The sequence below is a fragment of the Dromiciops gliroides genome, chromosome 4 (assembly GCF_019393635.1).
Source record: "Dromiciops gliroides isolate mDroGli1 chromosome 4, mDroGli1.pri, whole genome shotgun sequence".
Taxonomy (NCBI): domain Eukaryota; kingdom Metazoa; phylum Chordata; class Mammalia; order Microbiotheria; family Microbiotheriidae; genus Dromiciops; species Dromiciops gliroides.
Window position 1 is genome coordinate 349,122,569 of NC_057864.1, and position 17,099 is coordinate 349,139,667.

At 36.7% G+C, this 17,099-nt stretch overlaps 1 protein-coding gene across 1 annotated transcript in view; it reads left to right on the forward strand.

Annotated features, from left to right (window-relative positions):
- The window catches only part of RFX6 (regulatory factor X6), a 65,808-nt gene that overhangs the window by 29,137 nt on the left and 19,572 nt on the right, over positions 1–17,099 (forward strand). Inside the window, exons 7-10 of the mRNA XM_043963154.1 lie at positions 6,045–6,152; positions 12,496–12,573; positions 12,669–12,782; positions 16,341–16,390. Of these exons, the coding sequence (XP_043819089.1) occupies positions 6,045–6,152; positions 12,496–12,573; positions 12,669–12,782; positions 16,341–16,390 (350 nt within the window). The remainder of the gene's footprint in view (positions 1–6,044; positions 6,153–12,495; positions 12,574–12,668; positions 12,783–16,340; positions 16,391–17,099) is intronic.

Here is a 17,099-nt window from a genome sequence, read left to right on the forward strand (position 1 = left end):
TGGCATGTACAGCTTTGGAGTCAGGAAGTCCTGGATTCAAATTCCTGACTCCAGGCTCAGTGTGCCACCGGTTGCCTGATATGGCTGATTATTAAGGTACATCCATGGAAAAGTTTTCCCCTGTGGAAGCTTCCTGCACCAATGAAACCACAGTTTTGGACTACCCAAATATTGTTTTCAGCTCTAAGAGTCCAAAGACTTTGTCTAATTTAATCTTCCTATGTCCTCCTTGTGCCAAGCTCAGTGTTCCACATGTACTAGATAATATGTATTTATTAAATGTAACAGAATTTAAGATCAGATTTGGTTTTCAGTGGGGAAAGTGATGGAGGAAATGGCTATGCTAAACATGTATTCTACAGGGTACTCAATATGTGGGGATAAAGGCAAGGGATTAACAAATTATGTTTGCATAAATTTTTTATGATTTACCAAGTGCTCCTACATGTACTGTCTCCTTTGAATAAAAACATATCATCTGCTTCCATTTGGAGATTGTTCACCTCTTTATGCTTCTCTCTCGAACAGTGAGAGGTCCCCTTACCAGACTGAGTTCATGGCATATTTGGGGAATTCTTAACACTAGGGACTTTGCTTCAAAATGAATAAACAAAGGAATTCCCCAAATGGTCTTTTTTTTGATATTTTGGCTTTGAGACTTAACAGTACTAGGATCATTAAGGCTAATTTGAAAGGAGCTTGTGGTGTTATCAAGTTCAACATTACTAGAATTCATATTGAGGTTAGTCCTGGATGTCACCAGGCTTCATTAACTCTTTTATGTACTTTGGAAAAGCAAGGATTGAAATGTTCGTCTTCTTTCTTCCCTTAAGTGACTAGGAGAGAAGTATTGACTGCTAAAGTATGTACCTAAGGGTTATGTAGAACCTTTTTCTCCACATCCTCTTGATTTTGGGGAAAAATTAGCTAATTCTCATTATTAGCTTGTACTCCAGGATATGGGATATAGTTTTTGATTAGAAACAGAGCAAATGGTGCATAATCAAAGAATTTCCTTAAACTATTAAAAAGCCTTCTAAAGATGATCAACTTTGCTAGCAATATAATGGCTGTTAAATGCAAAGTTTCATTTTTATAAGTGAAGATACTAAGCCAAGCTTTCATTTTTGAGATTTTTAGTCCTTTGATTTTGGTCAAGACAAATTTCATATATAACGAGATTTCGATCTATGAAAACATCTTAAATAAATCTCTCATGAAGGATTTTCTTTTCCCCTGGACCTGAGTTTTTATTTTTTAGGGAATTCTTGGTGAGGAAACTCCCTCTGCTATTGCTCTACAGCTTTGTGGTCTTAGAGAATAGCTGGGGTGGTGGTGGTGGTGTTACTAAGAAGTCAAGGGATTTGCCTATAATCCCATAGCCAGTGTGTGTCACAAGCAGGACTTAAACCTAGGTCTTTCTGACTTTTTGGCTTCACTGTATATCCACTGCTCTGGGTTGACTGTTGTGAAGGATTCTATGGATGAAACAATAGCTGCTGCTGCTGCTACAACTACTACTGCTCCTGCTAAATGAATTAATATAGCATCTTATACACAATACTTCTTTGTGGAGGGAGAGTTTCACCATTTTATAGATGAGGACATTGAGACAGTGACCATGATAATTAAAACTTTCCAAAGAGGCTACCCGAAAATACAGTGTAAAAATATCACTTTCTTTCTTAGAAATTTAGAAAATAGTAGGGGGGAAAGCATAGTAATTCCCTTTGAAGGGTTTTGTTTGACATAAAATATTTGAAACCTCATAAAACATTGGCCAAACTGAAAAAATTCAAGTTCATTGAAAACAGGCCATCAGAAAATAAGATATTACCTCCCCATAATTTTATCTCTTCATAATAAAATACAAGAATAAAAAGTAGAATAAGCAAAATTACAAGTGGACAAAATATAATTGAGGTCAATACAATGTAGTGGATAAAAATGGAACTGTAAGAAAAAAATCTCTAGGATCAATGCAGAAACTGAAGCTTAAAAAAAAAGATAGATCACTCCACAGCCAGCACAAGGTTGCCCATAAACAGGATATTGTCTAGCTCTTGGCTCAGATTTATTTTAAATAGTCCAAATAATGCAGCTGTCATTTGGTTCTGGCAAAACCCTGTGATTTTAGCCTTTTCAGAGTCAGATTTTCCCTCTGAATTTTCCTCTCTTTAACTCGATCCTTTCATGGTCAGCTTAACAACTCTACATCAAGCCAAATAGTGCATCCCCCCTCCTCAGCATGCTTGTCAAATATTTGTAGACTGTTATCACATTCTCTCTTAGTCATCACTTAGTTGAGCTATATAGATTTAACTCCTTTAATCTTCCCTCATAAATCAGCCCCTCCCTCTCTCTAATCATATTTGTTTCTCTTCTCTAGGCTCATTCTGTTTTTTCTTTCCTTACAACTTTTGGTAATGAGATGCTTAAGGCTCAGCACAACAGTCCAAATGTCACTTCACTAGGTAAGCAAGGAGGCACCTCTCTAATCAATGACTTGGTACCTCCTTATATAGAAAACAAAAGAACTACAGCTTTCTGGTCCTTTTAGAAACTCACATTTCTTGCTTCTCAGCTCTGATTTCCTTTTAGCATTGCACACTTTAGGTTTTTCTCATTATTACATTGAGAAAACTTTGTCTACCTTCTAACCTTATTGTGGGAATGTCCCCAAGTGATCTCTCCCATTTGCTTCCTCTTCCCTCACTCAAACTATATTTTTAGGTTTTTTAAAAATTGGTTTTCTTCTCTGCCAATTTTGAATAAATACTCCTCACTTGTGAACAAAGCTGTAATTTACTCACATAAGTATTTAAAATTATAGAACCATTTATTCATTAAAATCAGACATACCATTTCTTAGAAATAATTCACCCAGTCCTATCTTGCTTAATGTTGTTATTAAGAAAAAGGGTTATTAGGGAGGAAAGATGTTTTTCTAAAAATCTAATTTAGCCACAGAGAGTCAGTGTGGTACAATAAAAAGAGCATTAGCTGTGGAGTAAGAAAGATCTGGGTTTGAATTTCAGGTCTAATCCTTATTTATTGTATGACCTTGAGAATGTCACTGGATGGACTTGTGTTGCTTTAAGTTTACTCTTCTGTAAAATAAAGAGATTGAATTAGATGGCTCCTATAGTTCTTTCTAGGTCTAACTAAGGTCCTATGAATCCTATGAATAGTTTCATTAGTAAGTGACAAAAGTTCCTATTCTACCCCACTTTTTCTTGTTCCATGGCACAGTGGATGAAAAGTTGGTTTTGAAGCTATGAAGATTTGGGTTCAATTTCTGCTTCTAACATACTGGGCAAGTTAATTCATCTTTCAATGTCCAAGGCAACTACCTAAGACTGTAAATTTCTGAGAAGGCACCCACCCTGCACTGGTGAAAGGAGTTTCCTCACCCAATAAGTCTAATACCAATGAAATCATAGATCTAGTCCCTATCATTATTCTTTTTTTCTGTTCTGCTTTCAGATATGCTATTAAGCAAACACTTCTATTAACTGACATTTTCATTCATTCTCAGTGTATTGATAACTGATATTCAGACTGATGACCATAGGTTATTGCAAATTCTGAAAGTACCTTCTGAATCAGAAAAAGGGGATAAAATAGCATTAATGGTTGTTTTTGGTATTAAGCACATTTTAGTGCATTCTAAATCTTTCCAAATTTAACATTTGTTAAGGTGACTATGGCAACTCAAATAATGAGAACACTGTTCAACCAGAATATTCTGTTCTTCTCAACTATTCCAGATAATAGAATGTGTCAGAAAGCTGAAAAAAGTATTTATGCCCCTGAAAATGAATCAATTTCATTTTCTTTTTATGAGAAAGATTTAAAAAAATGATTGGACATGTACAAAATCATCAAAAATATTTTCCTGATCTTTATGAGATAAGTATTTTCAAGCTATGACATTTTAGGGCTATTACCCTACCTGGTATTCAGGCTCTACCTTATCTTTCTTCAAGGAGCAGAGGGTATTGATAAGGCATGGTAGAAATGTCACCTATTGATATGCAATAATAAAGCTTTTGTCTGGATGCATGGGAATGTTATAAATATGGCAGAAAAAAGTCTTAAAACAAATGTGCAAAGATGGGATGGAAGAATTAATGAAATTGTTTTCATAGGAAGCTACTAACTTTGGGCTGTGTAGTACAATGTAAAGCAAGCTGGCTTTAGCTAAGGTTAGAGGATGTGGGTTTGAGTTCTCATTCTGCCCTCTATTACCTGAACGATGATGAACAAGGATTTTACTGTTTCTGAACCTCAGAGGGTCTGGACTATATGACTTCTTTTTTTTTTTCTTTCTTTCTTTTTTTTTTTTTGGTGGCACGATTGGGGTTAAGTGACTTGCCCAGGGTCACACAGCTAGTAAGTGTTAAGTGTCTGAGGCTGGATTTGAACTCAGGTACTCCTGAATCCAGGGTCGGTGCTAGGACTATATGACTTCTATGGACTCTTTCATATTAAAATCTGCGATCCTATGATTGTTCTTGCCAAAAATAATTTCTGGATGATATAATTATGACTTGGACTATGACTGATGTAGGATGGGATGCCCAGAGAGTTAATTTTGATAGGATTGTTTTCTTGATCAAACATAAATGCAGTGCAGACAGATGATCTTTAGGGTTTGTGCTTTTTGTGAATCTAATATCTACGTTGGATTCATAATTTCCCACTATTAATGTATGTGGTGTCACTCCACTTGGCACTCATCTAGCTCAGCCTTCTCATTTTATAAATGAAAAGAACTGAGACCAACAGAAATAAGTGACTTGCCAAAGGTCACATTGATAATGATTCTAGAACAGTCTATGTTTTCCTGAATGTGATTTCCTTATGATTCTGTGTATATATATGTACTTTGCACTCCCATATAATTTTTCACTAGTTATGAACCAGATGTCAGTTTCATTGATTATACCCAAAATGATGTGATATGTATATGCCTAGATATCCATGTCTATAGCTAGATTTCTCTCTCTCTTTCTTTCTGACTCTGTTTCTGAGTCTGTCTTTCTCTGTCTTTCTGTCTCTTTGTCACTCTTAGTCTCTCTCATCTCTGTCTGTGTCTCTTTATAAATTGGAAGAAAATTATATTAAGGAAGTAAAAAACAAAAAGTTCTTAGGACACTAGACTAGGAGTAAGGAAATTTGAATTCAGTGCTGTCACTAACTAACCATATAATCTTGGAAAAGTCTCTTAACATCTCTGGGCTGCATGGGAGATGGGAATGGGAAGACATAATGTCCAAAGTCCTTTCTAGATAAAGTATTCTTTACAGAGGCATAGTGTGGTGGAGTGGATAGAGATCCAGGCTCAAAACCTGGAAGACTGGTTTCAGGTCCTGCCTTTGACAAATGCTGCCTGTGTGAGTCTGGGTTTAACCTCTCTAAGATGATAAATGGCAGGCAAGTTGCCAACTCACATTAGTAGAAGGATTTTTCTCACCTGGGATTCCCCTGTACCAGTCAAATAATAATCTCAATCTCTCTCGCTCCTGCAAATGAAAGACATGGTGAAGCTTTGGTAATATTTTTTAATATTAAGCTAACTGTGAAAGTTCTGAGAACCCAATAAAAGCTATTTGCCATAACCTAAAGCCAGATTTAAAAAAATTTAATAATCTTAGTTTTTTCTTTTTTTGTATTTTCATGGATTTTTGCATTTTGAATGTATATAGATGTATTTCAAAATAAATAGAAGCAACAGATTGTTGACATATATATTTGATGCCCTGGATAAAAAGCAGGTCCAGTCTTCTACCTTCAGAATGTTTGAAGAAAAAAGGGCAAAAACATTTCATATACACACATATATGTATATATATATAATATATATACACACATACATATATATTTCTATTTTATTTAAATGTAACCTTTGAACCAGTTACTTGATAACAGATATTCTCTTCTTATTTCATTCATTCAATGGATATTTATTGAACACATTCTCTGTGAGGGATCTAAAGGCATGCTAACAATATATTTATTTTTTCCCCCCTGAATTGTAGGGTGGTTTCACTCGAAAATATTCACTCAGTTCAAAAACTGGAACACTTCTTCCAGAGTTCCCCAGTGCACAACACCTTGTATACCAAGGATGCATTTCTAAAGATAAGGTATTGATTTGAAATACTTCTTTATCTTCTGACCACTGCCTCTCCCAACCTGCCCTCCCTTCTATTAGTCCCTCCCATTCTCTTTTCCCCTTCCTCTCCTACTTAACTGTAGGTGAAATAGATTTCTATATCCAACTTGATGTGTATGTTATGCTCTCTTTGAGCCAATTCTGATGAGAGTAAGGTTCAAGTGTTGTCTGCCACCCCCACTCCCCACTTTCCATCTCTCCCTCTAGAAATACTTCTTTATTGAGTCACTGATATACATGCTCATGGCTGAGTCCTCAGAGCACTTTCTGAAAGCAGCAATTTGCATACTTAAACTTAATTGACTGATTTATGGAAGGGGCAAGCTATTACTAATGTTGATGAACAACTTTTAGTTTAATTATTTACCTTTTCTTGTTACCTAACCAGGGGGGTGGCATATGTGTGTGTGTGTATGTATGTATACATATACATATGTATATGTATGTATGTATGTATGTATGTAAGTATGTTTAAAAATGAGTTTCCATTTAGATCAACTTGTCAAGTTAAAAGAACTATGAAATGGGGGGGGGTTGGATTTGATTTTCTCAATGGTAATATCCATCTTTAAAATTCCTTAGTAGTCTTATATTCATTATATACATATATATGTATATGTACACACACTTACATTTTAATGAAGAGACCTACATATTTAGAATATACTAATACTTGATTTCCCCATACTTATATAGTGAGTTCTAAGGTCAGCTGCTCATTGTGGGGCCCTTGAAGTCATTTGTCTAGCCAGGCTTTTTATTTATCTAGTAGCCAAAAGGGTTCCCCCATTGATGGCTAAATCTATAAAATCCCCACAGTGTGTCCTTGGGTTGCCTAAGTTGATTTGATTTGATTTTTGTTTTTCTCTTCAACCGAAGTGACTGATTGGGATAATAATAGTTACTACCTCACAGGTTTGTTGTGAGGATTGGTGAGATAATATTTGTAAAATTCTTTGCAAACCTTATGGTGCATACAAATGATAGTTATTATTATTCATTAGCATTTGAGAAAATACCTGAATAACTTTTGCTGGAGTATATTAAACCAATTCAGATGATTTGGTTGTGAGATTGTGCTCAGGTGAATGTAGTTAATACAATTCCAGATAACTTTAGGAAGTATTCCAGGCCATCAAGCGGGGTATATGGAAATAAATAGGATTGAAAGAGAGAATAAATATAGGCACCAGGAACATAAAGGAAAAAATCAGTCACTTCGTAAGGACTTGGCATTTCATTAGAAAATATATATGCATACGTCAGTACAGGATAAGGGATTCGTATCAGAGCTGTGATTTCATTTATATAGGGAACTCCTTGATGAAATTTTTTTTAATCAATGATGGTTTAAACCTTTTTTGTAACTTATAGTGTTAGAGAATGGTCTAAAGCAATGAGAGGTTAAGTGATTTACCCAGGGTCACACAGCCAGTATATGTCAAAAGTAAGATTTAAACTCAGGTGTTCCTGGTTCTGGGGGCTAACTTTCTTTCTATTCTGCCATGCTGTATATGAGTATATACAGGAAAAAAGCACAAATAGATAAGTACAAGTTAATTGAGGGGCTGGGTACTAGCAGTTGGGCAGTTCAGGAAACACTATGTTGAAGGGGGTTCTTTAATGAGTCATGAAAGAATTGAGGGATTCTGTGACATGGATGGGGGTGAATTCTAGGAAAGGGGTACTGCTACTGAAAAGGAAGAGATAGGAAATGAATTGTTATATGTGAAGAAAAGAGAGGTCAGTTTGATTGGGCTGTGGGGCAGCTAGGTGGTGCCAAGACCTGAAGTCAGGAAGACTTTTCTTCCTGGGCTTAAATCTGGCCTCAAACATTTACTAGTTGGGTGACCCTGAGCAAGTTACTTAATCCTGTTTGCCTCAGTTTCCACATCTGTAAAATGAGCTGAGAAGGAAATGGCAAACTACTACAGTATCTTTGCTAAGAAAACCCCAAAGGGGGTCATGAAGAGTTGGACACAACTGAACAACAGAAACACAAATTACGAAAGTAATATATACCAACCTGAAGAGATAGGTTAGAGCTAGGTTGTAAAGGACTTTAAAGGCCTAATAGAGTTTATTTTTCATCCTAGAAGCAATAGAGAGCCACTGGTGTTTGTTGAGTAGGGGAGTGATACACAATTACAGTTAAGGAACATCACTTTGGTAACTGTATGGAGTATGGATTATAGTGGGGAGAGACTTGAGGCAGGGAGACCAATTAGGAAGGATTTGCAATAGTCTAGGTGAGAGATGATGAGGGCTTGAACTAAGGTGGTAGCTACCTGAGTAGGGAGAAGACAGATGGGAGAGGTATCATGGAGGTAGAAATGGCAAGAAAGATGAATAGATGGATGCCCCTTGTAAAAATCATTGTTTATTTCAGTTGGACATGTACTCTATACTTTGAAATTTATTAAGAATTAAAAATAATTTTTACTAAATCAAATAGTCTGTTAGACATAACCTTAGAGACTACCTTGAAAGAAATTAAATTCATAAGTCTATAGTTTGCAGATTCCATTCTCTTCCTTTTTTTTTTTTGAAAACAGGGACAAGTCTTTCAAAAATTACTGAAAGGGTCTTAGTTCATTCAAGCCTATTGATAAAGTCATCAAGGATCAATAGATCACAGATACCTTGGAAAGTATTTAGTGCAACCCTTTAATTTTATAAGTAATAAATTAGGCCAAGAAAGATGAAGCGACTTGTCCAAGTTAATACAGAGAGGGTTGGGATTTGTGCTGTACTCCCAATCCTTTCTATGCTCCTAGTATCTCACTACATATGTTTGGTATCAACTTTCTATTAGTTATTTTTTGTTCTGTCCTTTGTAGTTCAGTGAGTATTTTTCATGCGACAGCAAACAGAAGCAAGATGAAATTTGAGTAATTCTTTCTTCTCTTTACTATACACTATTATTTTCCTATCCATTCCTTGTAGGTTATCCTATGCCTTCTTAGATCCTCCTTTGACCCTCAATTTATGTTGAAAAATGGGTTTCAAATTGTTTCCCAGTCAGTTTTATTGCTAGATTTTTTTTTTGCATTTAGAGCAAATCTCATAAACTGTTCTCTAGATGATTTTATTCTCCTACCACTGTTCCTCTTCATATCCTTCAATTTGGTCACATAATGTATCTTTCATCTTGTGGAAATTTATTTTCATTTGAGGACCCTACCTTTGGTCTAAGATTGGAAAGCCTTAGGCCCTCAGGGTCTCTTCTGTGTGGGAGGTGCTGGTGCCCCTCCCCCTCTGCTTCAGCTGAGCCAGAAAGCCCCGTGGGCTGTGCAAGATGCCAGGTCAGACAGCTGGAGGAAAAAAGCCCCCAGCTCCCTCCGCCCTGAGTGGAGGTATCTGAGAGATGCGGGGCTCTGGCGTGGCCTGTGCTGGGGTGCATGAGGCTCGAGATCAGCGCCCCCCCCCCTGCAGCCCTGGCTGGTGGATTAGCTTGGTCTGTGGGGGCAGGAAGCCCCGAGATTTGAGTGGAGAAAAGAAAGATAGATAGATAGATAGATAGATAGATAGATAGATATAGACCTGGAGGTTAGTCAGACAAGGTGGGACGAGAGAGGCTGAAAAGAGGTTCAGACAAGGGGGGTGGAATGAGAGGAACAGTAATGCAGGACTAGGAGCAAGGAGGAAAGGCCGGCGGACAAGATTAGAGGGGCGACAAAGGCGGCAGAGGGCAGACTGATGGAGCAGACAGACAGAAGGTCGGTGAGAGAGAAACACAGGGGTTCAGCAGTGGCAGTAAGGAGAGGAAAGTTAGAAGCAGGGGGATTTACAAAGTGAAAGGGGCTTGGAGTTAGAATAAAGTACCTGAGTGCTCTAAGGCAAGTAGCAGCTAAGGCCCTTATTGTATTCAAGAAGTTTCAAAGAGATGCAGTGGAAAGAGAAGCATGCAGGTTGTACATTTTATTTCCCTGTATTCTTAATTTTAAATAGTATCTCATAAATAAACTCTGATTTGATTATTTAGTTAAGAGGCTTTTTAATATTTTGCTTATCAATTTTGGAGTGGAGCAGTGTGTTTGAACTTTATAAATGGCCCACATTAAATTAACAGCAGTCAAATAGCCAGCTAGTCAAAAGTCCCCAGATTAAGTACCCCAATCAGATTAGCCCCCCAAATTTTCCCTAGTCATCAAAATATTCTACAATCTGTATGGTCTTGGAGAATAATTTTGTTACCAAAATGTTGCTATATTTCTGGTATTTCTGGTGTGAAAGTGACATTGTAACTTTGGATTTTGTGAGATACTAATAAAATGACAATGTGGTGTTCTCTGGACAAACTTCAGCAATCATAACTAGAAAACCTATGGGGGGAAATTCCTGTTCTTTGAGATTAGCATCTTGGACAAATAGATTTATTTGCTATATTGGAGTTTCCCTTTTAGTTGGCTTTCTTCCATGTATGGAAGTGGTGGTAAGTCATATTTATATATACATATATGTGGAAATATTCATTATGCATCCATATATATATATATATATATTTATGGCAGAGGTCTGGTGGTGTAGTAGAGTAATGCCAATACCCTTGGAGTCAGGAAGACTAGGGTTGCCTCTGATAGATACAAGCTGTGTGGGCAAATTACTTAACATTTCAGTGCCCCAGGCTATAAACTTTCTTAATTTTGTATTATAGGATAAAGTACTGACCTCTATGGTTAGAATTTTCACACCAGCAGTTCACTGGATGGATAAAATCACAGCTTCAGGATGTATACATTACATATAGGTAGAGAGGGACAGGAAGAAGGAAAGAAGTGTGTGTGTGTGTGTGTGTGTGTGTGTGTGTATATGAGAGAGAGAGAGAGATTGATATTTGATCCTTATACCAATTCAGTGAGGCAGATATTACTGAAAAGAGACATCATGCACTAGCAATATATTTTAGCACCTTCATCTATGAGATTGCCATTTCCTAGGAGTTCCGCTCCATTTCCTAGGAGTTCCTTCACTTGTGAACTCAAAAACAGATTGGGAGAATCTACTTCTAGTGTTATTGAATTCATATAAACGCAAATTTCCATTTGTAAGTGGACAGAGCAGAACTGAACCAGCACTGTCATAAACACCCTTATCCCTTAGGCAGCTGGGGACCTGACTCTTATTCTTGAAAACAAGCTAGTTCACTCTCTGTGTAGCCCTATTCCCAGCTGCCTGCTTGTTTTGATGAGAATGGGATTAGGTGGGGCTGAATTTTACGACTTCAGCATTCCCCTTCTCTCCCCACCCCCATACCCTTTTTTAGAGTCGGGGCTAGGATCTATTTAGCTCAAAGGTGGCTCCAATGAAAGGGATTGAACAGAGAAGTTGCTGACTGGTTTTCACATCTAAAATAACAGCACAAGGCAGCTATCTCTCCCAACCTGACCCATCTACATCTTGCTCTCCCTAATTTTAATTTTAAAGTTTTACCGGAGCAATGGTTAGAAAATGATACTGTCCATTCTCAGTCAAATCAAGCAAAATTATGGTAATCATGAAGTTGGCAGTCATTGACCAAGGTCTTTATAAAATTTTAAAATGAATAAATGAGTTATTGATATTGAATCCTTGGCAAAATAATAACAATTCTGATAATTTGTATGTGAAGGAATGAAGCTGAATGCTGAATTTGGAGTCAACCTATCATGAAATCCTAGCCCTGCCATTCATTACCTGTGTTTGTTTGAGCAAGTCACTTTAATTTCCTTGACCCTTGGTTTTCTCATCTGTGAAATGAGGGGCATGGACTAGATCACTTCTAAGGGCCTTTCAAATTCTCTAACTTTTATTAACCTCTAAGCATCAATTATGATAATCTTTTTGAGAAAACCATCAACAAATATTAATTAATGACATGAGAAAAGCTATGCTCTCAGGGGTTAAGAATAGATTAAATGCCTCATATTTGCAACCAACCTCACTCAGTTTGGAGGACTTCGTGGTAAGGTTGGCAGCAAGCTGTTGAATGTTTTAGCCACAACAATTCTTGAGGACCATCTACTAATCAGAGAGGGATGATGAATTGTGTTGGTGAAGGGAATATCTACACCAATGAAATCACAGATGATTGAAGTGATTAAATTGATATATGGGATCAAACTATGAAATTACTGACCTAGAAGTGGAGAGGAAGGCTTTCAGTGTATATGTTTGGAATTTTCCTTTGTTTTATCTTGGGTAAAAAATGTTGAAGAAATTTCACCAACACATTGATGCTATTTATTTTTATTGCCAACTACCCCATTTCATAAGACATTTGATAAAACGGAGTTGAAAATATTCTTTGTTTAAGTTTTAACTTCTTTGAATAGGTAGACACTCTCATTATGATGTACAAAACTCACTGCCAGTGTGTTCTGGATAATGCAATTAATGGAAACTTTGAAGAGGTAAGAGTGATCACAAACATTCATTTGATTATACTATATGTGTGTTCATGTAGAGTGAAGATATTAATTACATGTACCCTTTCCCCCACCAACAGATCCAGCATTTCTTACTACATTTTTGGCAAGGAATGCCTGATCATCTTCTCCCACTGCTTGAAAACCCTGTTATCATTGATATTTTCTGTGTTTGTGACTCAATTCTTTATAAGGTGAGCCTCATCATACCTTGATGCTTTCTATATGCAATGTGCATTAAAAACTCCAATAACTCTTTATTGGGCTTCTTATGAGAAAATATTTTCAAGATGATTTATATTTGAGTATAAAAATAACAATGAAAAATTCCTCAGGCTGAAGAGGTGTCACCAAATGATTTTTAATTGCTTTGCAAACAAGGGGGGTTTATTTTCATTTTTAAACTACTGTTTAAACCATCACTTACCATTAACAATTGAAGAGATACAATGTCTGTTATTATTATTATCATCATAGTTTAAAGAAAAGCATTTAGCTATTTCACTGGATCAGTTTATAATATCAGCAAAAAAGAATTAGATATTGTTATGGAAATTGACTTCAAACATCTTATTTTCTGTTGGCTCCAGATGCAGCTTACAGATACAAGAAAAGACTAGGTAGAATAGACAGGGTCCTTGATTTTAATGTAATGGCTCCTAACATGGTGTCCCAACTGAAAGCAAAGATCCCAGTTCACTACAAAAGGTTCATTCATCATGAGTTCTTAGAGAAAGACAAGAGCCTCAGTCTCCTGGCCAAACACTGATTGAGGTAGCATATATAGAGACTATTTTGGTGAAGAGGAGATGGTTAATATGAGAGACCAGGTCCATTCTCAGCCACAGTAAATAGACGTAAAAGTTGGGGGAGAACCTGCCCACTGTGTATATATTTCTTATAAGATTTTGCTTGGGTATTAGACATATTACAAAAAAGAAAAGTTGAGCTCATTAAAAAATGAATTGTCATCAAAAGAACTTCATGCTAAAACAGTGGGTAAAACCATATTCTAAATGTAAAAACAGTTGATTTTTACAGTAACAGCTACAGATATAGGAAGGAGACATAGTAGAATCACAGTACATTCTTCTATCTTGTGTCCAGCCTCAACTCCCCCCATGAGAGAATGGAACAATCATCATCTAAGAGGAGTGGACAGCTGCAGTGTTCTTTCCCCCTAAGTTCAAGTCATAGCTGAACAGGTATATGTAAAGGAAAAACCATGAATCAAAGATTGAGTACCATCAGTAGAGAAATAAAGGACTATATCACCTGAGTCTCAGGCTTACATTTAAATTTTGTTTTCTGGGGCAATCTGCAAATTCAAGTTACAGCAGTGGGGACCAGACGAAAGATTAGCAGGGCTGTGAACTTCAGAGTGGCTGCTGAGGGATCTCTCAGTCTGAACTGAAAGCAGAGATATAGGCTGATGGGTCTGCATGTCTCTTCTTCCACTCCTGGGTCTCCAAATGGGGAAACCAGTGGCTGGGCAGCAGTTCAAGGAAGCAATCCACTGGGGAGAAGGAGGCAGTTCCAGCAGCTGGTGCTAAAAATGACTTGATGCTTGTAGAACCAGCTCATTCCTAATGTTGCATTTGTGTTGTGCTTTAAAATTTACCAAATATTTTATTCACCATAGCCCTGTGGGGGTAGGTACTACTTTTATTATTATTATTATTATAGGTAGGTATTATTATTATTTCCATGTTACAGATAAGGAAACTGAGACATAGAAGCAAAGTGACTTGCCTACAGTCATACAGCTAGTAAACATTAGAGCTGGGTTGTAAACTTCAGTCTTCTGATTATGAGTTCAGTGCTTTTTCTGCTGTGGAACACAACTTTTCATTAATAGTAGTTAACAGGAAAGCATGAGTTTGTGGAATAAATCATCTGTCTTGAAATTAGAAGACATGGAATTAAATGACAGCTCAGAGGAAGATGAAGTGATGATGATGAAATGGTGGTGGTGATAATAAAGATAGGAATGTGTCAGATTGTGAAGAGTTAAATGCCCAAAATGAGGACTGGAGTTGATCTGGAGTTGATTGAGTAGGTGTGTGACATTGTCAGATTGATGCATTGGGAAAATCACTTTGGCAGCTGAGTAGGTGTGGAGAATTAGTTGTTGCAGGGAGAACAATTTAGACTTATAGTAATTGCCTGGGTGAGGATAATAAGGACTTTAACAAGGTGTTGGCTGTGTGAGAGGAGAGAGGGGAATGTATACAAGAAATATTGAGGTTGAAATGATAAGATTTGGCAATTGATTAGATGTTTGTTAAAGGAAAATGAAGAGTCAAAGAGAAAACCAAAGTTGGGAACCTGATTGAATAGGAAGATACTAGTACCTTTGACAATATTAAGGATGCTCCAAATAGAGGAGGGGAAGAAAGAGGAGGGAAGAAAGACGATGGAATCTTTTTTGGACATGTTGAATTTGAGCTATCTATTGGGCATTTCCAATATGCATAAAGTCCAATAGGTAGTTGATGTTTCAGGACTGGAGTGCTGGAGATTTACCCTGATCAGTTGTGGTGCATCAATGAAATTAGAGTAAATGGCACATATGAAAGAGTTGGAATTGTGATCTTGTAGGTTCTTCTACATCATTTTCTCTCCCTCCCCCATAGTTTGATTACTTTTGGTTTTTTACCCATAAGCCAATATTATATGAAAAAATGTTAAAATATATTGATGTATAGAACATATTAAATAATTGTGAACTATTTTAGCTCTAGGTGTGAGCATATATACACAGAAATACCATTGTGTAGATAGGATCTACAGCCCCCTTACTTATCCACTCAGTTTGTTTTTTTGCTTGTTTTTCTTTTTAAGTATAAACTTTCTCCTTTTATCATAACATTCATTAACAGACATGAACATTTCAGGATACAAAAGAACAAAAATTTGAACTATTCTCTAATTTTTAAGAAAGTATATATCAGATTTGAAACAGTAATAACAAAATAACCCTGTTTGTATTCCCCTTTGAACTTTTTTTTGCTTTCTTCTGTGTGTTATTAAATGTCTTATTGATTCTATTTTTATGCTTTTTGTTGAATCTTTAACACTATCCACTAACTCTCTCCAATAAAAGCCCTCTCTTGTAACAAGTAAGTATAGTCAAAAAAAGACAAATCAATACATTGACTATTTTTTCCACTTTTATTTTGAAATTGCCTTTCTTTCAGATTTTTCTATGCTTTTTCCAAACACATCTAATATAGGTTTCCACTAGTTAGTGGAATGTCTGTATATATTTCCATGATGCCTATTCTTCCTCAAACTCCTTTTACTTATTCCAACCCAGTTAACAGACACCTGCCAATCTTAGCCTATAACCTGGCCACCTCAAGTAGACTGCTAAATATTGTTGCTAGCTGTCCTCTCCTAGTCTACTCAGTTTCTTCAGTGCTACCATGACTTCAGGACTTTTGTTATTTTGGCTTATACTCAGTATTCATAGCAACATTTTTCTCTATCCTTCCGTGGCCTTCCATGGCCTCCTCCCTTCCTTCCATGGCCCCCAAACTGATATATGTGGGATTAACCCATCTCTTTTGTCTGCCTCCAATCCTACACATGTCCCATAAACCCACCTACCCTAGCTTTCCATATAGATTACATTTTAGAGATTATAGAAGTGTAAATACAAGAAAAGAATTGGATGATTACTAATTATTAAGTGACTTTCTGTGAAGTGTTGGTGCTAAAGATTTAAGCTACCTTTCCTTATGTTTAAGGTCCTAACAGATGTCCTCATTCCTGCAACAATGCAAGAAATGCCTGAAAGGTAGGTAAGTCAGGTTAAACATGTTAAACCTGTCAGTACAGAGTTTCATTCTACACATTACAGCAAAGGAGAGGTGTGATGGCACAGTGAAGAGTGAGCTGGTCTTGGTGTCAGGAAGACCTTATCCTGCCTCTCACACATACTGGCTGTGTGACCCTGGGCAAGGTCTTAGCACAGCTAAGGAACTTCCTAGCACTGGAAGTTGCAGAGAAGGTGCCAATCTACCTTGGTTGAGTGAGTTTCCTACTGGTAGATTCATATACCAATGAAATTACAGGTTCAGTTGTCCTCCCCTTCTCCTTTCTCCACCAATTAATCAAATTTTAAAAGAATCACACCAGAAGAAAAGATATCTATTCAGTAAAAATGTATTAAATGCCTACACTTTACATAGGTGATATTAAAAGGGTAAATCAAACATTTGTCTAGTTTATAAATAATGACCTCTGCCCTTAGTAAACTTACAACCTAGTAGAGGATGTAAAATGTGTTTGACTTAGTATAATACAGATTAAATGGGATAAATCTATGTAAGTACCATGGGATCAGATAAGACAGAAATAATTTCTGGTTCAGAGAATCAGGCAAAACTTCAGTGCATTTGAATTGGGCCTTGAAGCATGGATGGAATTTTAATAATCAAAGATTGGTCTGTGATGGAGTAGAAGAGAAGGAATTCAAGGTATGACAAGGTAGGCATGGAAGGAAG